General features: G+C 35.7%; 1 protein-coding gene across 4 annotated transcripts in view; it reads right to left on the bottom strand.

The window, feature by feature from the left end:
* LOC136843249 (piwi-like protein Siwi) overlaps positions 1 to 26,784 on the bottom strand; it is a 164,584-nt gene that overhangs the window by 5,955 nt on the left and 131,845 nt on the right. For all 4 annotated transcript variants that reach the window (XM_067111364.1, XM_067111362.1, XM_067111363.1 and 1 more), the window contains exons 17-21: positions 22,287 to 22,455; positions 21,641 to 21,762; positions 11,344 to 11,495; positions 10,969 to 11,116; positions 4,324 to 4,430 (exon numbers count right to left, since the gene is read on the bottom strand). In XM_067111364.1, the coding sequence (XP_066967465.1) occupies positions 4,324 to 4,430; positions 10,969 to 11,116; positions 11,344 to 11,495; positions 21,641 to 21,762; positions 22,287 to 22,455 (698 nt within the window). The remainder of the gene's footprint in view (positions 1 to 4,323; positions 4,431 to 10,968; positions 11,117 to 11,343; positions 11,496 to 21,640; positions 21,763 to 22,286; positions 22,456 to 26,784) is intronic.

A 26,784-nucleotide genomic window follows, 5' to 3' on the forward strand; every position in this document is an offset into this window, starting at 1 on the left:
ACAGGCAGTCTCACTGGTAGTTCTGCTGACATCTCTCACAGATCCATCCACCACTCCTTCTGGGGCCACCAAGAAGCTATGACTGTGACCCTGCATTAAGATGATGCTCTTATCTTGTTAAAACCTGTTGTAGAATGAGAATTGGAGGGTATGTATTCACCTCCAGGTGAGGCCAGTTCTGGAGAATGGCATCCACTCCCACCACCATAGGATCTTGATGTGGGCTGAAATAAACTGGAAGATGATAATCAAGAGATGTGGCGTACAGGTCGACTGTTGCTGGCCAAAGGTGAACCGGGTGGTCTACCACCTCTTGTGCTAGTGTCCACTCTGTGCTGATAATCTGATCTGATCTACTGAGGGCATCTGCAACTACGTTCTTGCTCCCCATCACAAAGTGAGGAGGCAGTGTGGCTTGATGGACTACAGTCCAACAAAGGATCTCTTGAGCAAGCTGATTTAGAGCCTGCGATTTGGTGCCACCTTCTTTCCTCAGGTATGATATTGCCACGCAGTTGTCTGAGAAGACGGCCACCACACCAGCAGAGCTGCACTGTCGGTGAAAGTGATGAAGACCTAGCTGGACTGCCTTCAGCTCTTGCCAACTGATGGACTTTGCCCATCTCTCTGTCACAAAAGCCCTCCCTACTATTGCTCCCCACCCCTAATCCGAGGCATCGCATGACAACATTAGATTTGGGAAATTTTGATTTCAGAGACACTCCTTGCAAGAGATTGTGATCATCGCCCACCACTGAAGAGTCTCCCAAACCTCTAAGTCCCATGGAATTCTAACCATCTAGTCTTCTTGTCATTTCCTGTGAAGCATATGCTGCAGTGCCTGAACCTGACGTCTCCCCAAGGGAACTAGTGCTATAAAAAAATTCAAGTACCCCAACAGACGAAGCCATGTAGATACCGAGGGACTTCCCAGACCCAAAAACTCTCCTATGCAGGTTTAAATTGTATCTATTCATTTCTTTGTCGGAAAAGCCTTCAAAACTATAATCTGAATCCTCATTCCTAGATATATAGCTTCCTGCTTCGGAATGAGGTCAGACTTGTCGGGACTGATTGTTAAACGTAACTGAGAACATAGACTTGGAACTATCTCCCTCCCACAGAGCCTCTTTCAGGCTGCTTGCAAGATTTAGCCAGTCGTCCAAGTGCCCGAGTATTCGAATGCCTCGAGAGTGAAGGAGATCTGACACTGGGGCCATCAACCCAATAAATACTTGAGTGGGATGCATCCACGAGATCGATGGAGAACATCCACTTGTCCTGATGGATTTGCAAGAAGAACTGATCTGGGTGTCTCCATCTTGAATGAAGTTCTCAGCACATGCTTGTTGAGACGAGAGATCTGTAACAAGTCTCCAACCTCCTGTTGTCTTCCTGACAATGAACATCTGACTGTAGTACCCCTTCGATGTAAGTGGAGCTGGTTCCAGTGCTCCCTTCGTTACTTAAGAATTTATCTTGCCCTCTAGAATAACTTTCAAATCAGATCGGGGTATTCAGCGGAGGAACGGACCTCAAGAGAACCATATAACTTTCCTTGAGGACTTGGATGACACACTGTTCCACTCCTAAGGATTCCCAAACTCTCCAATACTGTCCTAACTGGGCCCCCTATTGCTCCCTGCGAAAAATTTTGACCCCTACCAAGCAAAGCAGGCCGTTGCACCAGGAGAAGCAAAAGAATTACCCCTACCTATGACTAAACCCTGAGAATTCTCCCCCCTAAACTTCTTACGAGGGGACCCAGACTGGGCCTGCAAAACCTGCTTCATCTACTCCGAAGCTTGGGGCTTCTGAGAACTGGAAGGCTGGTGAATGACGATGGTAGGCTTATTCCTACTCTGCTTAACTGCATGAGAAAGCAATGGTTGATCACGCCTCCTCTTGACCTCAAGATTAGAATTATCTAGGGCCTTTTCAAGAACTGCCTCATCAAAAAGATGCCCTTCCAAGAAGGATGATGCTCTAAGTTTCTTCTTGTTTAGATCTGAAAGAGTGGGAGGGGCATGTCCAAATAAACGCTTAGCCGCATGAAAAATCTTGAGGTTAAACATCTCTGACGAGTTGTTTCAGGGAGGTATTAAAACTATTCACCAACTGATGGTATAGTGACAGGTTGTCACCAGTAAGACCAGGAATTGAGACAAGGACATTATTTGTTGACCAGACCCAAACTAAAAAATTAATCTCCATCATGGTACCCAAGGCCACTTCCAACTCTGAACAATCATCCACTGAAATCCCAACCTGAGCTTTCAAAGACTTACCAGAAGTGGATAAAACACTAAGTCATATTCTTGGTCAAGATCTGAGCTCAACACTGAGGAACCTGAAACCCTAAAATATTTCTTCCTGGATGTCAAAGAGATGGGAACAGCTAGTTTACCCTCTAAAACCTTGGCAATTGCCCTATCATTAGTAATGTCCCCTGTTATTTCAATATTCCAGCCCGAGAAGAACCCTCAGGGGTCTGGTTAAACAAATCATTTATAACTAACTACTGCAAGCTGTTTCAATAATCTCATGAAGGTTTCACTGTGGAAGGGAAAAAGATGATGCTTCCTCCAACATTCCCCAAAACAAAACTGGATATCTGACCTGAAGAACCCCATTCAGCTTGAACTGAAACACCTCTAGCCTCAGACCATTCAAGATTGGAAGATACATTAGCAATTCTCTGGTAGACATCAGCGGTGCCTCACACTGAGGGACCTGGGGGGCAACCCAAACGAACTGTAAGGTAAGGTAAGGCCTCTCTTCAAAGGTTTCATGAAAGATCGGGAAATGATATTTGTTTAATAAAATATCACATAATTTACTATGGAAATCAATAAATTTTGTAATTAGTTATACTATTATTATTGTTATCATTACTAATCTTATTAATATTTGAAAATCAGTACTGTACTTATTATTAGGTAAATCATTTATCAACAAAAACATATACATGTAACTATAAAAATTCATCTTGGTAAGAGATGAGAGAATTTTTATGGTTACATGTATATGTTTATTTGTTTTGTATGATAAATAAATGATTTACCTAATAATTAGTGTAATTTTCAAATATTAGTAAGGTTAAATAAATAACTCTCTCTAATCTCTCTCTCTCTTATCTCCTCTCTCTCTCTCTCTCTCTCTCTCTCTCTCTAGTTAGCACTCTCTCTCTCTCTCTCTCTCTTTTCTCTCTCTCTCTCTCTCTCTCTCTCAACTCTCTCTCTCTCTCTCTCTCTCTCTCTCTCCTCTCTCTCTCTCTCTCTCTCTCTCTCTCTCTCTCTCTCTCTCTCTCTCTCTCTCCTCTCTCTCTCTCTTCTCTCAACTCTCTCTCCTCTTCTCTTCTCTCTCTCTCTCTCTCTCTCTCTCTCTCTCTCATCTCTCTCTCTCTCTCTCTCTCTCTCTCTCTCTCTCATTTTTACAACTTATTATTTCTCTGTACATCTTCACCCGTACAGTAGATAGTTTAGTGAAGCAGATAGTTTAAATCTATCTAATTTTACTTGTGCCATCTACAAACTGTAAATGCGCTAGTGTGGCAAATAAGTCCTGACACAAAGACATGATAAATATGAGTTGTATTAGTCCAAATACATAACACTGTTTGTTCATGAAAAAATATTTCAGAATAAAGAGAAAGAGACACAGAATAAAGATGTTATTAAAAAGAGGTTGAGAAGACTTCTAAAAATAGATCAGTTGGAAGGGGGGAGAGACAGAAATTCTCTTCCAACTCTCTATTTTTTATGTCAACCATTTATTTCTTTTTTTAAGGGTAATGTATTAATGCTAACTTTAATTTCTTTTAAAAGTTAGCTTAATAATTGGGATTATGATTAGGGTCATATTTAGTGTTTAAACTTTAGAAATAAGCATTTATTAGCATTTTTAGAGCCCATGCCAAACTTATGCGAAAATTCGCCTTGTGCAAGGAGTTCTGGAGCCTAACCTCGTGTAAGTTCGGGGTATGACTGTAATCTTGTATGTACTGACCCTGCACATATCAAGCTGGACTTAAGAACAAATCAAGATATGAACAGCTGTTTGGAACGTAACTTTTCGTGAGTAGAGAAGTGTCTGTACTTTCCTTTATTAGCATAACCACCATTTCATGAGCAAAGCTGATGGATTTCATGGTGATTTCCAGAGGTTCTGTGTTTTAATGCCATGTCATGAATTGCTGAGATTTCATTTATATATTTTAAATAATTTTCATAAAGCATCTGAACTGACTTAACCACTGGATTTTGGGTAACAATTAAAATAGAGGGTTCACGATGAGATGAAGCATTAAACCTTTAAACTTACCACAGAAGGTCCATCAGATCACGGTGGGCTGGTGCATTTATACTCTGGCCTGTTAAATAAGCCAATTTATGAGCAAACTGGCATGGTGCTGGTACACGGACAGTCCCCTAAAAATGAGAGAATAAACATTACTTATTTTATTTACATCATCAATTGGCTTAAGTGAGCAACAAAATCAATTACAGAAACTTCACAGATAACTGATATATTTAAATCAGAATTCAGTGAACACCCACTAGATTGTGGTTCAGCATTCGTGGTTTTTTCAGTGAAACCTACCTCCAATTATATTGAAGGAAAATTCACTAATTTGCAGATTTTTTTTGTACAGCAATATTCACTAATTACTGCATTTTCATTTTATTTTTGTGACTAAATACATTTTTTATAAATTATTTACTGTACTAATATTCAAATAATAATAATGTAATCACAACAAAATATCAATCAAATGTTGAAGTAAAACCCTTAACTAATGATCTATTATATCATCGCAACGTACTGCATTAAAAAAAAGGTGTTCACCCTTTCTCTCTCCATGACGCATTATTGGCTAAAGGAGCTGGAAGTAGCAAATAACAGCTTGTAGCTCAATGCTTTGTATATACTGTCAATAGTGTATGAGTTGCATTTTTTTTCCATCTCTCTTCCTTTCTCAGTTCTCTCTCTCTCTCTCTTACTGAGCTAAGAGAGAGAGAATTGTTATGCATATGTAACATGTATATATTTTGTAAGATGAATAATTGATTTACTAAGTTTCAAATATTAATATTAATGCAAAAACAGCAAAATATCAATCAAATGTTAAAAGGAAAACCCCTCAATATTGATCTATTATCATCATAACATGTACTGTATAAAAAAACGATGTTCATCCCCCACTCTCTGTGTCTCTCTCCATGACAACATGCTATTGGTTGAAGGAGTTGGAAGCAGCCAATAACAAAGCTTGTAGCTTCATGCTTTGGTGTGTACTGTCACTTAGTATGTGAGTTGTATCTCTCTCTCTCTCTCTCTCTCTCTCTCTCTCTCTCTCTCTCTCTCTGTGAGAAAAGAATTTTTATGCATATGTAACATGTATGTTTGTTAAAACAGCAAAATATCAATTCATTTAGAATAATATAGTAAATTAAGGTATGATTTTAGTTGAATAATTGTTTTCCCTGATCTTTTCCTGTCCCCAACTTAAGGGAAGGGATGAAGGGGTAACTGTCAATCATCTTGATATACTGACCAAGAAGGGGGTTGGTACCTGTGCAAAGTCTCTCTCTCTCTCTCCCCCTCCACATGCCAAAGGATACTTGAAGAATGTTAGAGATGGATAGATAGATGGAAAGGGAGAGTGGTTGATAAAAAGATATACATACATATATATGTACTATACTGTTATTTATATTGATCTATTACCATCTTAACCCTCCGGTGATCTGAAAATAAAAAAGTCATCCGAAGAACACGAGGACCATGCCATTACATGGGCAGATCTTGGACCTACAAGAAAATGTAAATAGGAAACCTATAGGTATCGCCCATGCGCTGCAGTCCTCCTTCAACTCAAGCAGTTCACCTGTTTTGACCGAGTTCAGCATGTCTTTTTAGCGCTCTCACGTTTTTTGCTTTGTCGTCATTTACCTGCGTTTGTGAAGTGCTTTTGCTTTTGTTATTGTTATAAAAGTGTTTGCAAGTGATTGGTGAGTATTTTGAATAATATTTCAAGTGTTTTTCGATAAGATAAATAGTGAAGAATTACCAAGTAATTATGAAGAATGTCAGCACACACACACACACACACACACACATATATATATATATATATATATATATATATATATATATATATATATATATATATATATATATGCATGCTTAGATCATTTTTGTACGCCTGTTTGTGAATCTGTAAATAACTTCAATGTGTATGCATTATATATCATTCGAACGGCCATTCTTTGTACTTTATTGTGCTGAACAGCAAAATGTAAAAATATCAACGTAGGTTCTGTATAATAACCCTTGCCATATATTTTCTTAGAGAGAGAGAAAAAAAAAAGGCCGTAATGTAATGACAATTGCTCAATTTTATTCTAACAATACATATATCTTTCTTTTGTGCGTTTTATAGGAAATTTATTCAGCTTTCTTATGCCACCTTTATTTTTTTCTATATTCCTTATTTAGGTACAATACGAAACGTCAACATAGAGGTTGGAAAATCTGAAATTTGTACTCCATAAAAAATTAACTTTTTTAATCGGTAACAGCTAATTAGCAAACACATTTATAGCATAATGATTGCTTCTGCATGAAAGTTTAAACATTTCCACACACTTTATGTATAAAATAAAAGCCCCAAACCCTAATTCTTATATTTTTCATGATTTCAAAAAGATATCTAAAGTTTTTCTTTAAAATTTCATGTTTATAAGTCTTTTTTATTATTTCTAACCCTTGCAAAGATTTTCTGATTGCTTAAGGAAAAAATTCAATCATTTGCCGAGTTATTGTTATTGGCTGGAAGGGTTAGATGTAGCAAACACATAGCGGGGCGTTACCTCAATGCTGACTGGCTTGTAGCATTACATGCAATTGGCTGGAAAGATTAGAAGAGCAAGAAGAGCCAATGACAGAGCAGGATATCAGCTTTGTTAGTCACTGATTGGTGTGTGTGTGTGTGTTGTGATTTTAGTTTAATGTTTACTGATACTGTACACAGTATTCGTCTCTCTCTCTCTCTCTCTCTCTCTCTCTGTGAGAAATGATATAGTGTTTTAGGATGATAGTTTAAGGTATACCTTTACTTGAACTATTAAAATAAGCAGTTATAAATGTTTTAGTTTAAGGTATACTGTATTCAGTTCACCCTCTCTCTCTATGATGACAGTTATTGGCTGGAAGGAGCCAATCACAAAGCAGGGTACCAGCTTTCCTCAATGCTGATTGGCTTGAAACAGGCTGTTACATTTAAGAGTTTTTAGAGGGGAAGTTCCAATATATCGCGGATTTTCAGTATTTGCAGGTGGTTGTGGTCCCTAACCCCCGCAAACATGGGGGGTCAACTGTACACTAAAGGGGTATTTACACGGTCAAACGGCTAATCCAAATCTGTTTACCCAAGACCGTTTGCCCAAGCCCGTTTAAAGTGAAATTTGACCGTGTGAATGGGGTATTTGGTTGGTAAACGATGCTGACAAATGGTTTGAAGGAAGTCCACCTTGGCCTGACTTTTGTAGGCAGGGGTAAGTTATCCACCAACACAGTGCTCTTGTGAACAATCAGCAAACAAATAACCTCCGTAGATATTCAGATCTTGGCTTGGAAACACACTATATTCCCATTTCAAATATGAATATTGAGGAAAATAGAGTAGACGAATGAGAGGGAAGTTTTATTTCAATTTATCCCCATATACAAAACAAAACTGTATGTTAAATCTAAAGAATATGCCAATAAGATATCTAGAAACAACAGGATTTCTGCTATTCAAGACACTAAAAGGAATTTGAACCTAGCTGCTCAAGGGACTACATGATGAAAGAATTAAACTGCCTCCGTACTATTTTCAGGTGAGAATATAAACTGAAAGCTCAAATAAGTCTGGAATTTTGATGGATGACATCTATACTCCTCCTGTGGTATTTTGATGAGATGTTTGTTCTGGATCAAAACTTACCTTGAGAGAGCTCTTCCAGCCCTTTATAAAAGAAGTGACAGGTCTCAGCAGGTCTAAATATACTGCCTCGTCCATTCTCATATAATTATGCAAGTCCTCTGGCTCTAATTCCAAATCAACAAGCAAGTTGGCATGAGAAATTTAGTCTCTTTTTAACAACCAATCTTTTGTCCACTTAGATCTTATTTTTTTCCAAAGTGCCACTGCTAAACCAATAGTGATAACATGCCTTGATCCAGAGGCATCTTTGCTTCTAAACTGCACGACTCACATTGAGGTTGAATGTAAATTTGGTTTGACCTTGTGACACCTCTTCAAACCCATTGAAAAGCAACTTGCGAAACCCATTGGACAAACCGGCTGACCATGCAAATGCCCCTTTATTTTCTTCAAGGAACTAAATTCTCTCTCCACAATGCACATAACACAATAAGCATCAACCACGAAAGAAAAAAATCTCACCAAACAGAATGTGATGTTTCAACTACTAAAGTAGAGTAAATATGCCTATGGAAAAACACATATCCCCATCCAACATCATGTCATCTGTTCCTAACCATAGTCTCAATGATTTCTTCATTCTGGTATTTCATACTTTTCTAGTCATTAACTCCTACAATTACCTTTTCCTTTGGAGAAGAGCACTGGATAGCTGGATTTAAGGATGCATAATTTTTAAGACCAAAGAACAGGCACAAACAATAAGGTCACTAACTTCTAAAATAAGAAACCAATACTGTAATAAAAAGTGTAATAGAAGTCCAAACTTAAAAAAAAAAAAAAAAAAAAAAAATATAAAATATATATATATATATATATATATATATATATATATATATATATATATATATATATATATATATATATATATATATATATATATATATATATATATATATATAATAAATAAAGACCAACTTTCCAGCTAGCAATCCATGCTAACTTTTAATATTCCTAAATAATCAACTTCAGGCTAATCTCAACTCTCACAATGTGTTTTGACTCCTTACAGAACACTTGTATTCCTTGGGTTTAGTAACAGTCACCTACTTGATGCACTTCAGAATATTTCATATGATGGGTACTTAAATTCATTTGACAGAACTTGTTCCTAATTCACTTCAAATTACTAGTCTACCTGCTTTAAATCTGTTATGATGGAACATCTGCTCCATTCGACTTTTAGTGATGCTCCTCATGACCATCTCCAATCTTCTTACTCTTTACTTAAATCCCCCAGTCTTTTCCCTTCATACTTTTACAAATACTGTAATGCAATCCACCATATTCTTTTTTATTCCCTTATACGCAACTATCATTTGCATTCAATCTCCTCTTACCTCTAAAGTGGCTCTCCACCTATGAGCTGTGACTTAGACCACCTTTCTGAGTGACTTCCCACTAGTTTAATTTGAGGCAATCTAGTGTTTATTTTTATATACTGTTTGAACCAAGTTTTTTATTAATATTACAAAAACCTACAGAAAATGCTTTTTTCCTAATAGTCAAGTAGTTAGTTACTTCAAAATATTTTTGAAGAGACCACACACTTACTTTATATTATATTTGCTTGCAAAATTTTATTTAAATATGTTATGTTCATTATAGTTATTATGTGTGTTTATACTGGGCTTACCTGTCCTTTAGAATTCTGCAATTGCATTTCTGGAGTGCCAATTTTTGTTTAAAGTGAATCTACGTATATCTAATTGCTCCTACTCATATCTTTACAGATCATTCTTCTCCACTGCAAAGCAGCCTTGTTATCTTTTCTTAAGAGGTATTACTTTTGTTAATGTTCAACAGAAATGGAACATAAACAAATGTCTTTCACACATGCATGCAAGAGCTGACCTTATAATTTTGGGAATACAGTGCTCCCCCACTTTTTCACGGGGATAGGTTCCAGAAACCACCATGCAAATGCAAAATTGCCTCTAAAAATGCTTAAACTACCTAAAAATGCTTATAACTAACAAATACCCTGTACCCCTTACACTAAAACGCTTATAATTGTCTATTTCAAAAGTTCATGGCCTAATTTAGTAGTTCAAACAAAAATATTCCTTAAATTATCATACTAAAACAATTTAACACCAATTCAAACAAAAATACACCCCAAACTGTCATCCCAAAACACCCAAAGTCATCTTAGATTAGTACTGTTTTACACCTGTTACCCTTATGTATATGTGCGCACAAAATGCTTAAAACAATGATCTGCTAATTTTAAAATAATATAAATGTAAACACACCAAAATATCTATAGAATGTTTACTACAAATTAAATCAATCTTTACTAATTCACATTAAATACATCTGTCTTACAGAATGTTTGACCACAAATCAAGTTACCCCAGTACAGTGTATACACAAGAATAGCAGTTTTTGAATCCCAGCCTGAGAAGAACCCTAAAGGAGTTCAGAGGTCTGGTTAAACAAATCATTTATAACTAACTAAATTCTCTCATAGCATTTAAGTTATCCTGTTCTCCTTATATACTGGTAAAAACAATTAAAATTATCACTAACTCGCTTTTTTTCTTAGGGCAACACTTTATTCATTAATTACTGTATTTTTTCATATTATATTCATGACTAAATACAGATTTTTATGATACAAATATTTTACAGTGTACTTACACTGTATTAATGTTATCTACAAAATAATGTGAATAATGTGTTCCACAAAAATCTGTGACAAAATAAAGCGTGAAAAAGTAGGGTAGCACCGCATGCAGCACCTTCTCCTCATATATTTTTCTTTATAAACAAATTTCTTTCCCGCAGATATTTGAGAGCCGACCTTATAATTTTAGGAATATACACCACTTTCTCCTTATACTGTATATTTTTTTTATTTCTTCATGTTGGGACTTGTAAAAGTGTTATTTTGCCATCCATATTACCTCAGCATAAAACAAATAGCTCTATTTTAAAACCTTACAAGGTGCTTTAAATCTGACAGAACTAACCTGCCAATTGAAGTACATGTGGGTCAACTTGTAAGCCAAACGCTGCATGTAATCAGGTCTCAGTCCAGTAGAGTCCTCAATGATATTGAATGAAGTTGGTGAGACAGTTCCTTGATTTACACTTTGTGAAATCAAGTAAAAATCATACCTGTAATGCATAAGGTGCTAAATGAGGCAACTGCTCATTTTCAGTGTGTGTCATGGACAAGTTTTACTTATGACACTGGCTATTTAAATTCCTAGTACACACAAAAAAGTTTCAGCATGGCATTGTTATTTCCTGCAATTTGCTTCTATGAAACCAAAATAGAAATATGAGAAATGCTGACCAATATTTTATACTACACTAATAATGGGAAACTGAAATTAACATACCTTTCTGGTAATGTTATGACATCATCAACTACTGTGCCAGGAGATGGGTTATCTGGCCGACCCCTCATATCCGACATGATTCGAGTTGTGATCCTCTTTGATACAATGATAAATGCAAACTTTGGGTTTACCTTGCATGTCTCAAAACATTGCTGTATAAAAGAACATGGAAATAAATAAATAAATATATATATATATATATATATATATATATATATATATATATATATATATATATATATATACATATACATTATATATATATACATTATATATATACATATATATACATATATACATACATACATATATATATACATATATATACATACATATGTACATATATATATATACATATATACATATATAAATATATACATATACATATATACATACATTATATATATACATATATATATATATATATAAACATATATACATATACATTATATATATATACATATATACATATACATTATATATATATATATAAACATATATATATATACATTATATATATATACATATATATACATGCTCAAACTATACAGGAAAGTGTTAATCTACATACACAGTATATTATTACTTTGTAACTGGGGGATTGAAATATATATATATATATATATATATATATATATATATATATATATATATATATATAATATATATATATATACAGTCATATAAAAAAGCGAACGACTCCATATATTACTGTAATAAGCGCTCAGTTTTCTTGCGATTTCCGCCCGAAGTATATATTTCCCCAATTTATCGTTCGTCTGGCAGCCTGTATTGTCTCGCTGTTCGGTACCATGAGTTTCTAATGCACTTCAGTGATACTCAAGCTATCACCCCGGCTGTCATTGTATATTGCCCCATTCACGCTTTTCGTCACCGCTTTTGGCGCTCTTGCGCCGCTAGCTAATGAATTATGGCTAAAACTTCCTTATCCTTGGTTAAGAAAGCAGAAATTGTGACCCTGGGAAAACTGGCAAGTCAATGTCAGCTATTGCAAGAGAGCTTGATTGTGGTGCAACCGCTCCAAGACAGGAGACCTTGATTCATCACTGATAAGAAAGGCTAGGAGGCCATACAAAATATAACATTTTAAAAGGATTGTTATGGAACATCCATCAATGCCAGCCAAAATTTTGAAGTCTCAAAACCTGATCTGCTTAGGAACGTATCTGAACGGACCGTATAGAAAGACCTTGGTCTCCCATAAGAAGCCATAAGCCTATGAAAAAAAAAAAAGGATGGCTTTTTGCAGAAAATATTTGAAGTGGACTGAAAAGGATTGGGAAAGGGTAGTTTTTAGCGATAATCTAACTTCCAATTCATATAAATATAAATATCAAAATACACAGTCAAGACTGTGACACGTATGTGATGGTATATGTTTCAGCGGATATGGGGGTATTATATTTTCTCCCAGAGAGCACGACAATGAATGGAGAGATTTATGAAAATGTCTTGGAAAATGAATTATCCTTATAAGGAACTTTTGGGCATGCGTGTATTTATGCAAGATGGAGCACCTTGCCACCGATTTCACAAGGTCAAAACCTTCTAAGGAATTTAATATTCAGAAATTGGACTGGCCAGGCAATTCAGTTTAAAACCCATATTCATTTTGAAACGGAAACTGAAGGCACTAGCAGATGAGAAAACGTCCCTCCCCAAATTGAAGGATGCCATCCGTAATTTGAAGACATGGATGCACAATATTTCAAAGATTTAGCACATTCAATGCCAAGAAGGTTAAAAGCTGTTAAAAATAATGGAGAAATGTCTAAGTATTGAAAAAATATAAGTGAACTAAAATTTTCCCTTTTATTTTCCTTTTTTATATCATTGCTTGATTTGTTTACAAATGTAGTGGGCGTTCGACTGTATATATATATATATATATATATATATATATATATATATATATATATATATATATATATATATATATATATATATATATATATATATAAATATAAATATAAATATATATATATAAATATAAATATAAATATATATATATATAAATATATATATATATATATATATATATATATATATATATATATATATATATATATATATATATAAAGTAATCTGTATAAATATTCATTTTGTAACCGGAGGATTGAAATTTGCACTATATATATATAGGAGTGTTAATCTACATCAGCCTAGTATAAATATTCATTTTGTAACCCAGGATTGAAATTTGGTGTCTGTATAGGAGAGAGCCTGATGAGACCCAAGGTGTCTGGGAGAGCCTGACAGTGAAAAAATAATTATTTCGAAAATTCAGCAAAAATAGAAATTTTATGCCAACAACGTTCATTTTGCTGTCCCTTTTTTCTAAATGTTTATATTTTATGGTGGAATAGTTGGAATAAGAGTCCCAGCCCTCTAAATACGAAAAAAGCGAGTTATTTAATGAAAAAAAAAAAATCTACTTATTTTTATATTTTCATTCGTAACCCAAAAACTATGAAAGTCAGGCGAATGAATGATTTTCTATGAAAAAGCCAACAAAATTCTCTAAATATCGACATATAAAACAATGGAAAACGAGTAAGTCCAGCTGGTGAAAAAATTGATAGAAAAGAGGATAAGGATAAGAAACAGAGCGCTCTGCCCGGTGTATGGTGAGAATTATCGCTAGAAAAAAATTTTTTTTTTTTTTAAGAGCCCTAGCTCGGTTATTTTTTATAGAAATTACTTTGTAAATATACGAAAATGTAGAGGAAAGGTTGAGGAATAAAGTGAGAGTCAAGAAAAATGGCTTTGGTAATGGCAACAGTTTCATTTTGACATCATAAGTGGATCAAAACGAAAAAAAATTGTTACCGTTGTCAACATTATTGTTTGTAGCTCAAAAACTATAACAATTAGGCGAATGAATTATTTTTTATGAGAAAGCCAACAAAATTCTCTAAATTTCGACATATAAAAGAATGAAAAACTAATTAGTCCAGTTGGTGAAAAAATTGATAGAAAAGGGTAAGAAACAGATCGCGCTGTCCGGCATACAGTGAGAATTATCGCTAGAAATTTTTTTTATTTTGAAGAGCCCTAGCTCGGACATTTTTCATAGAAATTACTTTGTAAATATACGAAAATGTAGAGGAAAGGTTGAGGAATAAAGTGAGTCAAGAAAAATGGCTCTGAGAGAGAGAGAGAGAGAGAGAGAGAGAGAGAGAGAGAGAGAGAGAGAGAGAGAGAGAGTGTGTGTGTGTGTGTGTGTGTGTGTGTGTGTGTGTGTGTGTGTGTGTATTTTATGGTGTTTAGATCAATACAGTATACAGGTTGACCATCACTAATCTGGCATCATTGGGACCTAGAGGGTGCCGGATTAGCCATTTATTAGGCTACAATACATGAAACACAGTAGCTAAGCACCTCATCCTAGACTTAAAATATCCAATAAATCACTACAAGTTGGTTAATAAAGAAAAGACAATTATCAAATACAGGTAGTGCTCGAGTTACGATAATTCCACTTACGATATTTCGAGTTTACGATGGGGTTAGCAATTAATACCGATACGAAAATATTTAAGAAATATTTTTAGATTTCGCGCAGGCAGCGAGAGAGACCAACTTACAATAGACCAACTTCTTTTCCTCCATCTCTTTATTCCATCTGCTAGTTAAAAAAGTAAAAGAGAATGATAAAAGTATTGTTAGTAACGTTATACTCTTGCGTAAATGTGTACAGCCATAAACAACTGAACGGGAAACTGTTGTTTTGCTAATAATCGTATCGGATAACAACTGCTGTGCTTGTATTTCAACCATCGTACGGTAATACACAATTACTGTAGTTATGTTACAAATGACGTTAAGTACTGTACAATAGGACTGAAATATTTTTTACACTATACTCCTGTTCGCTTTGGAGAAGAGATCGGCGGGGAAATATACTGCTACAGTAACTTTAAGCTGCAAGTTGTAGCTGAAGCTGAGAAAACAATATTGAAGCTGCTAATGACTATAAATTATCGTGCATCGGCAACATGGATGAAACTCGACCGTAAATAAAATTGGAGAGAATGTATTTTAATCAAAACTACTGGGCATGAAAGAATACAAATTACTGCTGTTTTCACGCTGATAAAAGATAAATATGTAAATCTCGTATTATGAGGAAATCAAGAGAAAATAGCGAACGAAATCTTGATTTTTTTTTACTAAAAAAAACATGCCCCCAAAAGGGCCAGCCGCGATTCCTGCAAACGTCATATATTACCGAAAAAATAGCTAAATTAATTTCACAACGAGACCTATTTAAGTTATATTTCGACTTAAAAACACTTCGTATAACGAAAAATATCCTTGTCCCAAATAAATAAAGTATCCATATCCATTTACGCTAACTACAAGCAAGAAAAGCGCTTCGAACTTGGTTAAATGCGGCGATATCGATTCCCAAAACAAAAAATTGATTGCAATTTATAACACAAAAGCAATACGAGAATATACGAAATTGGAAACAATGTAGTAAAGCATAACTTTTTAAAAAATCCATGAAGAAGATGCACATTCATTATGTTGATGTTTGTATAATACTGTTAATATGTGAATAGAGTTCAGCATAATGTAGGCTAGGCTACCAGTTTGTTGATGCAGCACACTGCGCCACCAAATCGAAGTGGCCGGCGAGCGAGTTAGCGCAGCGACCCGGGAAATTTGAAAATTAGTGCGGACACATTAGAAATTACTCTAGCCGAAATTTGTGCCGGATTACTGATTGTTCCGGACTACTGATTGTCGGATTAGTGATGGTCAACCTATAAATAGATTCTATAAGTAAAATAATGTATTACAGATATTTTGCTGTGTTTTCTCAGTATGAGAGAGAGAGAGAGAGAGAGAGAGAGAGAATATGATGGCATAAGAATTTAAGAAATTTATGGGAGGGGGTGAGGACTAACCACAAAATGTCATAAACCAAGAACTTACTATAGTAAATAATTTATCATAAATGTATTTGTACTTAATACTAACATGATGTAACAAACCTAGCATTCTGTTTGGAGGTACGTGTCCCGTCATTCTAAACTACCCATGCATTTTAGATGTTCTATACAGTACTAGTACTATTCCTAAAATACGTACCTGTACAGCAAATATAATTTCAAAATCATCTTACACCACAGGAAAATATCAATATAGGTAAAATGTACACCAGGCCATTACAGTATGCACAGAACAATGTGCAGTTACGTAGGCCACAGAAAACGTGCATGTCTGAATGATACGGGATACTTAAGAGTAACAGTTGTAGGCTGGTATAATTAACTTTGCAACATGACTGAAATATTAGGGTGTTCTGGGATGATAGTTTGAGGTATATATTTTTTTGAACTGTCAAGTTTAGCAATGAACTATTAAAATAGGCAGTTATAAGCGTTTTAGGGGTGTATATAGCCTACTTAAGAGGAACAGTAGTAGGAGAGTACTGTAATGTAAGGTTACTTTGGGTATTTTGGGATGATGGTTTGGGGTGTATTTTTATTTGAAATATTAAATTGTTTCAGTATGATAATTTATGGTATATTTTGTTTGAACTATCAAATTAAGCAGTGAAATGTTAAAATAGGCAGTTATAAGCATTTCTAGGGGGAATTTTTGCATTTCCGCAGCAGGTTCTGGAGCCTAACCCTTGTAAAAATGGGAAGTCTGTATTTACCCCCTTAACACAACTTCACTCCTTCAGCAGATGGATCAAGGTGTAACAGTCAATTTCAAGAAATATTATACTTTTGGTATTTACCAGCCTGCACTGATGAAAGTGGATAACTTATATGACCTTACATGAATTTTGCAAGGGATATAATGGCTATAATTCCATCAAGAATATTGATACTGCATAGAGTGAAGTAAGCAGGATTAACATGAATGGAGCATGGAAGGCTTTATGGCCTCAGTATGTCAACGACTTCAGAGAATTTGATTAGGGAAAGGAGGCAAACGAAATCATTAAGAGTCTTGTTGACCTACGTCAAAAGCTACATCTTGACTTACAAGAAGAGGACGTTAAATAGCTGTTTGAGTCGCATTCTCAGGTGTTAACGAATGGAGGTTAAGTGGAGCTGAAGAAATACAAAGAACAGAAGAACACTAGGAAGAAGAACCTCTTCCTCTAAAGTTTGAAATAAAATTGATGGCCAAGAATGCTGAGAGATTCTCAAAAGCAGCAACAACCATCAACAGCGAAGTAAAACTGGTGCAAACTTCCTTACACCAATTCTTTAAACCAGTGCCTTCAACCTCAAGAGCCTCCCCACCTCAATTGGCTGCTTCCTCTTCAGATGAAGAGTGTGCCGAAGAAACCCTTGACAAAACATGACAATGACATTGATGACCCGCTGCTCCTGTAACTCCACACCGCCTCTCCCCTCTTATCCATCACATCAAGCCTAAGCTACCAGTTTCAAAAGTAAGAAAAAAAGAAAGAAAGAAAAAAAAAAAAACTATCACAATTTATTTAGGTTTCATACAGGATTCCCATTAATAAGGTAACCCCATAAAATACAGTATGTATTGTGTACTGTGTTTTAGGATGAAAAACCATACAACACTGCATTGACTTCATATCATATCATAATTAAATAGGTGTGAAGAGTACAATACCTTCAAAAGGACATTAAAAACCAACTTTTTAACAATTCAAGATATGAACAGCTGTCCAGAACGTAACTAGTTTGTAAGTTGGATAGTGACTGTGTACTGTACCTACAGTTGTTTCTTCTATACAAAATATATGAACCTACTGAAGAGGCTCCAGGGTCAAGAAATGGAATAGAAAATTTACGCCAAAGGGAAATTGAGAGTAAAAAGGTTTTAAGGTGTGACAAGAGGAAAACCTCAAGTTGCATTATGAAACAACTGTGAGGAGATGGTGGAAAGTAAAATGGAAGACTATGAATGGAGGTACAGTAAAAGAAATCAGAGGGGATGCAGCAATGGGCAGCGATGCTGCAAAGAACCTCAAGTAATGTCTAGAGTACACTATGTGAGGTGCACTGATGACACCAACCCCCAATGGGGCTTCCTTTTTCATTACTGCACATTGAGAATCTACTGGGAAAACTAATACCATTTAAAATTTTTATTTACAGGTATTTACAGACTACTTTGTAATAGTTTCACATAGAATAACAAACCTTTTAACTCTTCCAGGATGGGCTATATACTGTATATATTAAGCACACCCTAGGCAGGGCTAAATTTAAGGTTGGTCAATAAGAAAAAATCAATGGTAAGAGGAAGATATGCATATGCACACGGTATAAGAAAAAAAATTCTTAAAATCTTTTTTTACCTTCCACAGGCAGTTGAAAGTGAATATTTCCAACCCTTGCGGGGGCATCTTTACACAAATAAGCACACACAATATAACAACATGACTAAAATCAGTAACAAATTCCGAGTATACAGGCAGTCCCCGGTTTACGACGGGTCCGGCTTACGACGTTCCGAGGTTATGACACTTTTCAGATATATTCATCAGAAATTATTTCCCGGTTTACGACGCGTCGTAAGCCAATCCGACGGAAGAAATGCGGCTCCAAAACGGCAGAATAATAAAAATTTGGAGGGTTTTTTGATGAAAAACTAAATAAAAATGCAGTTTACATCGTTTTCAATACACCCAGAGCATTAAAAGTCAGGTTTTCTTAGGATTTTTGACGATTTTCGGCTTACGATGCGGCGTAAGAACGGAACCCCCGTCGTAAACCGGGGACTGCCTGTATTCATGCTAAAATATTTACAAGACATCATACGATGGGGAGCTGTAGTACATTCCCCCATGAAATCTCAAGGCAAACTGATCTCTCTTTCCTATATTGACTAGCTACTCAAGTTGCTGCAAGTCATTTATGGCCCGCAGAAGTGGTCTGAACACTTTTCCCCACAAAATTCATTCGGACTGTATGGCGCGAAATGTTGATCATCAGGGGACAATACTCAGTCATAACACTAATGCGATAAATAGTCATCAATTGACGATGACCACTCACAAAAAGTTAAAAACATTTCCATGTAGGACAATACAGTATTCTCTTATGCTCAAGTATATTATCTATTCAGACATGGAATGTTTGGTCTGTAAGGGTGTTTCGTAAGAACAGATACACAAGATACATTTATTAAGGAGGAATGCTGGCACTTGACAATAATACAGTATCCGCATAGACACCTCAGTTAAATGGCTTAATCCGTTCCAGGAGCCTGTCCTTTAACTGAATTGTTCTTAAACAGAGCAAATTTTTCCCAAAAGAAATAATGGAAATTGGATTAATCTGTTCCATACCAAAATACAACAAAAGCACTTTACTTCAAATCTAATGAGCCTAGCATGCAGAAATCACACAAAAAGGAAAAAAGTAAATACATGATACAGATGCAAATTTGTTCTCAATTTACCTGTAATGGGGGAATTGGTGGCTTATGTGGAAAAAGGTGAGGAAAGTGAAGAGGGATGCTATAGTTTGAAAGGAGAGTATCCCTTCCATAAATACAGCTGGCAATTGTGCTTCTGAGAATTTTCCTCTTTTCTGTATCTGTCTACTGCTTTCTTATAAAGACTTCCTGTGTTTCTTTCTAAAAACCTGTTCAATGAAATTTGTTTTGACTGCATTTTACAATCTTATCATTCTCCAGATTTGTCTGGTTAATATCTTTCAAGGAAACTGCACTCTCTTAATTTGAGCACATTTCTTTTATTAATAATAGAGGAAAGGATGGTTACAGAGTTCATTAACTCAGCATTCACACCTCCCTACATATACCTGGCTTAGGCAAGATACTAAGTGTCTTATTGACACTTAAAAGACTAAATAACTTGAGATGCCACCACAGATCCCAAGAGGGTACCCAAGGACTTGTGGGTGACATCCCTTGTAGAATGAGGTAAAAGTAGTCTGACTACTTCAAACCCCTATCCCCATTACCTGAAACACAGACAAGTTCTTCTGAAAGCAAGGGACAGGGCCATGACCAATATCATAGGCTCTCATGCAAGGAGGGAAATCAACCTCCTCTACAGAGGAGTCTTAAGCATGCTAGATTACCTCATGAAGCCAGCAAGTATTTCTGGACACTGCCCTGCTACACCTTTACACCTCCAAACACATACAAGGCTTGGGTACTTGGACAAGATATTGTCTGATTGACACACTGAAGACTATACAACCTGTTGAGAGGCCATCACAGATCACAAGGTGGTATCCTAGAACTTGTGGGTGACATTCCTCGTAGAAAGGAGGTACTGTACTAGTAGTCAGGCTACATCAAACCCCTGTTCCCATTACCTGAAATTGTTCTAGTTCTTCATTGGAGGGGTGGGTAGAACTCTCGGCACGCTGTTGGCCCAGCGTTCAACTCTCCGACCGGCCAATGAAGAATTAGAGGAATTTATTTTTGGTAATAGAAATTCATTTCTCGTCATAATGTGGTTCACATTCCACAATAAGCTGTAGGTCCCGTTGCTAGGTAACCAGTTGGTCCTTAGCCACGTAAAATAAACCTAATCCTTCAGGCCAGCCCTAAGAGAGCTGTTAATCAGCTCAGTGGTCTGGTTAAACTAAGATATATTCAATACTGAAAAGTTCTGAAAGCAATTGCACAGGCTCTCAAAACTCCTCTACAGAGGAGTCATAGGCAAACTTGATTACCCCCATGGAGCCAATAAGAATATTTCTGGACAACAACTTCCTACACCTACCAGTAGTAAAGAAAAGTCTCCTTCACCTCAACCTCAAGGGGTGGGATATCTTCAAGTAGTCCCAAGCCCAGATAAAGAGAGAAGGTTAGAGTCAGGAATTGCATCCATCAGTAAAACATGAAAAAACACTTATGAAATTATGCTGATAACAGAGAAATTTTTGTACCTACAAATTCACCAAAAACACTGATCACTTAATAAAAAAAACATACTTTAGAAGACATTTATAATCTGAACACTTTCAAACATCACTAGGTTATACTTGTGACCATAAGAATTTACTCAATTTTAACATTTTAAATGTGTCTCTCTCTAGTAATCTTGAAAGGTTTAGTCAATACCACTAACAGCTTTTACTAGATCCAACTCTATTTCGGTTTTCCTCTCCAACTCCTTCCATGATTCCAGAACACTTCACTAACCTACCACTTATTTGATTCATATTCTAGTTGGAAAGTAATAAAATACAGAAACTTAATTTTAAACATACATTTTAGGGACTGATATATTTCATAAATCAACTTATGCTAATAAAAAATTATATAAGTTTCCAGTTCTTACCTTGATAGCTTGTATCTCATGTTCTTTCACATATTCAATTTGTCCTTCACCCACCCCATCTCGATATACCAAAACATACTGAGGGGTTGTACCATTGAATTCAACAAATTTTGCCAGTGCATCTGAAAAAAAGAAAAAATTTCTTGCAACACAAATTATGTAACATACTCTCAGTCTTCAGCAAAGCACAGGAACCATGAGCAGGCAAACACTAGAAATGTCTAGGTTGATACATACCAGCATAGCTAATTAAGTCAAGGGCTGGAGGGCTATACATGACAATATATCCACTGCAATTTGAAATTGTTCTGGTCTCAATTTACAAGCTTGCTTCTATTTTTCTTCTTGATATTAGATTGCTCTATTGGAGCTATAATAATGGTGAGCACTTATATAGATACATGAGTACCAACTACAAGAGGTATATCAACTTTTGAGAATGTATAGTGCATTTAAACTTTTAAAAAATGTGTCTATATTTAATTGGGTATTTCCAATCCCTTTAAAATAGTTCTTCAAAAATCCACACAATACAGGAGGTTGAAAGTAGATTAAAAACAAGAATGAGAGGTAAGCAATATAAGCAAGTAAAATCATGAATCAAAATTACCTACAAAATAAAAAAAAAAAAACCTTCTACTCTTACTTTTAACTCCAGCAGCAAAATTGTTGGTAAGTTCCTCTTGGTTCCTATGCTGTGAGACTTGAGAAAAGTATCTGGTCCACGACTGATTAATTGATGAAACAATACCACCATATGATGCTCCACGAGTTCTTTTGTCGTGATAAGTGTCATAGCCAATAACCATTGCAAGCTGAAAAATAGTTACAAAGTATACCTAAATAACAACAGGCTCTTCAAACACTGCCAGGCACAAATTTTGGAAAGATAACTAAATTTACTATTTATTTAATGGTGAATTCCTTAAGCTTCTAAAACCCAAGCATTTGTACTCTATGCTAAAACTTACTCAATTCTGTTTGGACAATTATGAAAGCAATCATTCAATTGATATAATTTATAACCAGTCATCCTCTCTGTTGGACTCCCATTTCTCAATTCTGTTTGGACAATTATGAAAGCAAATCATTCAACTGATATAATTTATAACCAGTCATCCTCTCTGTTGGACTCCCATTTCAAATGCCTCCTCAAATGAGGATTGCATGGCACACCTGAGGCGATGCTAAAGGTTGTTTAGAGCACCCTTTTGTCTCTAATTCACAGTTTTCCCTAAACTTTTTGTTCTTCCCAATTTGGTAGATTTCGAACTAGCTATCCAACTCAGTATTACTCTGTTTTTCATAACCCATTTAGCAACATACTTCAGGCCAGACCAATTAGGGCTAGCACAATTACTACTCTCTTGAAATAAATTACTCTTCAAAGCAATTATGGTATCTGTCATCCTGCTTATATCATAAGGGTCATTTTGTGTTACATTAAATTGTCTTGGGAAGTAAGAGAATATATAACCACTTTCTTAAACCTTGGTGTGTGTGTGCTATAGTATTCTTACTCTCTGCCCAACAATTGTTTACATTCCCTTATTTAAAATACAGTTGGGTATACTTTTTACCTTTTTCAAATTTTCTGAAGATATGCTAAGAGACTAAACACCAAAATCCATTGTTTGATGGATTAATACAGTGATATCCTCCTCTTTTAAGAACCTTCTTAAAATTATTCGGTTATAAGCAAAACAGCAGTTTCTCGTTTGGTTGTTAATGGCTGTATGCATTTACACAAGGGTATAACGTTACTAACAATATTTTTATCATTCTCTTTAACTTTTTTAACTAGAAGATGAGATAAGGAGATGGAGGAAAAGAAGTTGGTCTATTGTAATTCGGTGTCTTTTGCTGCCTGCGCCCGTGCAAAATTTAAAAATATTTTCTAAATATTGTTGTATCGGTATTAACTGCTAACCCCATTGCACACTTGAATTATTGTAACAAGCACTACCTACACCAGAATTTTGTGATGACTGGGAAAGATGAGTTTATGGCAGAAATACAGTAATACCTCAAACATTTGTGAGGTTAGGTTCCAGAACTCGTCACGGATCATGAGGAATTGCAAATGTTTGGTAGAGTCAATAAAAATGCCAATATATATTTTTGGCATACAACATCGAGCTTCTTATGAGCAACATTTATGATAAACACACACACAGTCTGCACTTTTATTCAAAACATTTATTAAGATCTCCCAAATATCTACGCTTCACATAATGTATAACATCTTTGTTGAAATTTGACAAATATATAAAAGTTGATGGCAAAATCAAACTTTTTACTCACTAGGTCTTTCAACACAAAAATAACTGGTTGAGCAACAAGTATTTTACTTAACCTGTTAGTGCAGTTGTCTCTTACATAAATAATATGGTTAGGCATTTGATATAAATTACTACTACAGGTGGTCCCCAGTTATCAGCGGGCTCGGTTATCTGCGATCTGGTTTTCCTGTGCTTGTCTAGTGACGAAAATTGGCATTTTTGGCGCATATGGAGGCACCAATAAGCGCCGAAAATCGCCGATTTTTGCTTATCGTCATGTTGTCGGAATGAAACACCCGCCAATAACCGGGGACTGCTGTACCAGGGAATGCCTGTACAGCAGTCCGTGGTTAATAATGGAGGTTCTGTTCCCAGCAGAGTGCCGATAACTGAAAATCATTGTTAAGTGGAACATCACAAAAGTTATGCTAATAAATGGCACCAATAAACCAGTTAGCGATGCCAATAAACCACTTACTGGTGCTGAAAATCGCTTACTGATGCCAAAAAACTGTCTATCGACGCCAATAAACCACCTGACAAAGGCAATAAACTGTTTACTGGTACTGAACACTTGGTTACCAGCGTTGTTAGCTAAGCTCTGTAAAACCAAAACCGTTAACTCATGCCCCGATAAGTAGGACTGCTTGTATATGAAATGTCTTTAAAAAAAGTTATAAAATTCAATTAATCTACACTTGACAAACATGGCTATAGCAACCATGCACACCTAGCATCCAACAGCATCTGCTATTCACATGCTGCAAAGTTCCCAAGTACTGACCCTTACCAAATAAACTCATATATACTAATCTCCAAAATTGTGATGTAAGGGGCCTCTGTGAAAATCCACCACTCATCTCTTTCCCGTGCTTTGTCTTCCTCAAACCTCCAAAATCTCTAACCTCCCTTCCCATCCAAGTAGGTCTGGGTCTTCCAACTTTTTTCTTGCCTACAGAAGCCCCACTGACACTGCAAAGAGCAAATCATCTCGATTTCCATTCCAACATTTTCTCATGTTATGAACTTCAACGATCTCCCTTAAGATATCATTGCTATCCTACCATCTAACACCTAATATTCTGCTTTAAGATTTGTTTCAAAATGACAAAATCTTTTAAATAATTTCAATGTCACACCATAACACAGACTGCACTAGAATTACGTAAAACTTAACTGCTGTTAGCAATTTCGAAAATTTCATATCCAAATCTTATTCAGCCTACCCCTCCTTGCAATGCATCATTATTTTCCTCCAAATTTTGATAAAGTTAATATCCATTAATAGTGTTTAATGTAAGAAAAAAATAATCCAGAGAATGGCAAACAAAAACTAAATTTTTTACGTGCAATCTGAGTTAGTAGTTTAACATGATGCATATGAATATATTTATACACAGACTGACACAATAAAAATACTGTACCCAAGATGTAGAGGAGGGGAGCCACAGCAAGTTTGTAGTACGTACTTTGTTGCGCATGTTAAAAAAGGAACATTATGGCCTATTTTCATGTATATGATTTATAGAAATACTACAACTGACTACATACTGTCTTGGTTTATACTTTATAATACTGAATTGTATGTACCTTTAGAAGCAATTCATTTAGCAGGTATATCTCTGAAATAGAATAGAAAGCTAATACTTTAAACTGAATAATTACAAATTATCAATTAGGATAGGCTATTAATTGTTTTTACAGGATGTCTGTATAGTAAAAGCTATGCAAGTTGGCTACAAGGTGTCGTGTAGACTTCATTTACATCTGCTACTTAATGGATTTCATATTCACAAGGTGCTGTTAAGGTGAATGCTATTATGGGTAAATTGGATGGGAGGGTACTGCTGTGTTGCTTAAAAAAAATAAGTCGAGCTGTTAAATCACAGCTCACATCAGAGCCTCTTCAATGTATGGTTCTGTATATTCTCTACTATGCATGACCCTATGCATAATCTGTAACAAACATACACCGTTCTTACCACTCCAAGCTATTACACTATGGTAATTATATTAAGGTATAATCCACCCATCTCTCTGATATCATATTGCAGATAACAGGTTCCCTTTCTCTCTCTCTCTTTCCCTCTTCTCCCCCTAACACCCCTCTCTCTCTCTCTCTCTCTCTCACTTCTCCCTTACTTCCTCTCCATCTCACTCTCTTTCTCTCTCTCCCTTTCCTGTTAAGATAGTTGCTTCAATTACAATGCCCCATATTTTTGACATTTTATATTTCACCCTTTCCCAAGCCCCCTTTCCTATCAGGGCTGAACTTGGACTTAAAAAGGGCATTAGGAGAGTCATTATTCATCTCGGCACCTCAAAAAATATGGATTAGGCACTAATATCTGTCGTTTTCGGTTATCTTTACGTCACCTCTTTCCAATTGGGGCTGAGCTTGGACTTAAGGGCATCGGCAGTGTCACTATCAATCTCTGAGACCTTGAAAACTATGGATTAGACACTAATATTTGTCATTTTCAGTTATTTTTACATGTCAACCCCTTCCTACCCCTTCTCACCCTCCCTTCCTATCGGGGATGAACTTGGACTTATAGGGCATCGGGAGTATCGCTAATCATCTCAGCAACCCTGAAAACTACTCCTGCAGTATTTTTTTCAGATGGTAAGTCATATGTATACCAAAAAAATTGCTCAAAAAAAAAAAAAAAGAAGAGAGAGAGAGAGAGAGAGAGAGAGAGAGAGAGAGAGAGAGAGAGAGAGAGAGAGAGAGAGAGAGAGAGAGAGAGAGAGAGAGAGAGAGAGAGAGAGAGAGAGAGAGAGAGAGAGAGAGAGAGAGAGAGAGAGAGAGAGAGAGAGAGAGAGAGAGAGAGAGATTAATGTTATTTTTAATCTTATTAA

The sequence above is a fragment of the Macrobrachium rosenbergii genome, chromosome 11 (assembly GCF_040412425.1).
Source record: "Macrobrachium rosenbergii isolate ZJJX-2024 chromosome 11, ASM4041242v1, whole genome shotgun sequence".
NCBI classification, from domain to species: domain Eukaryota; kingdom Metazoa; phylum Arthropoda; class Malacostraca; order Decapoda; family Palaemonidae; genus Macrobrachium; species Macrobrachium rosenbergii.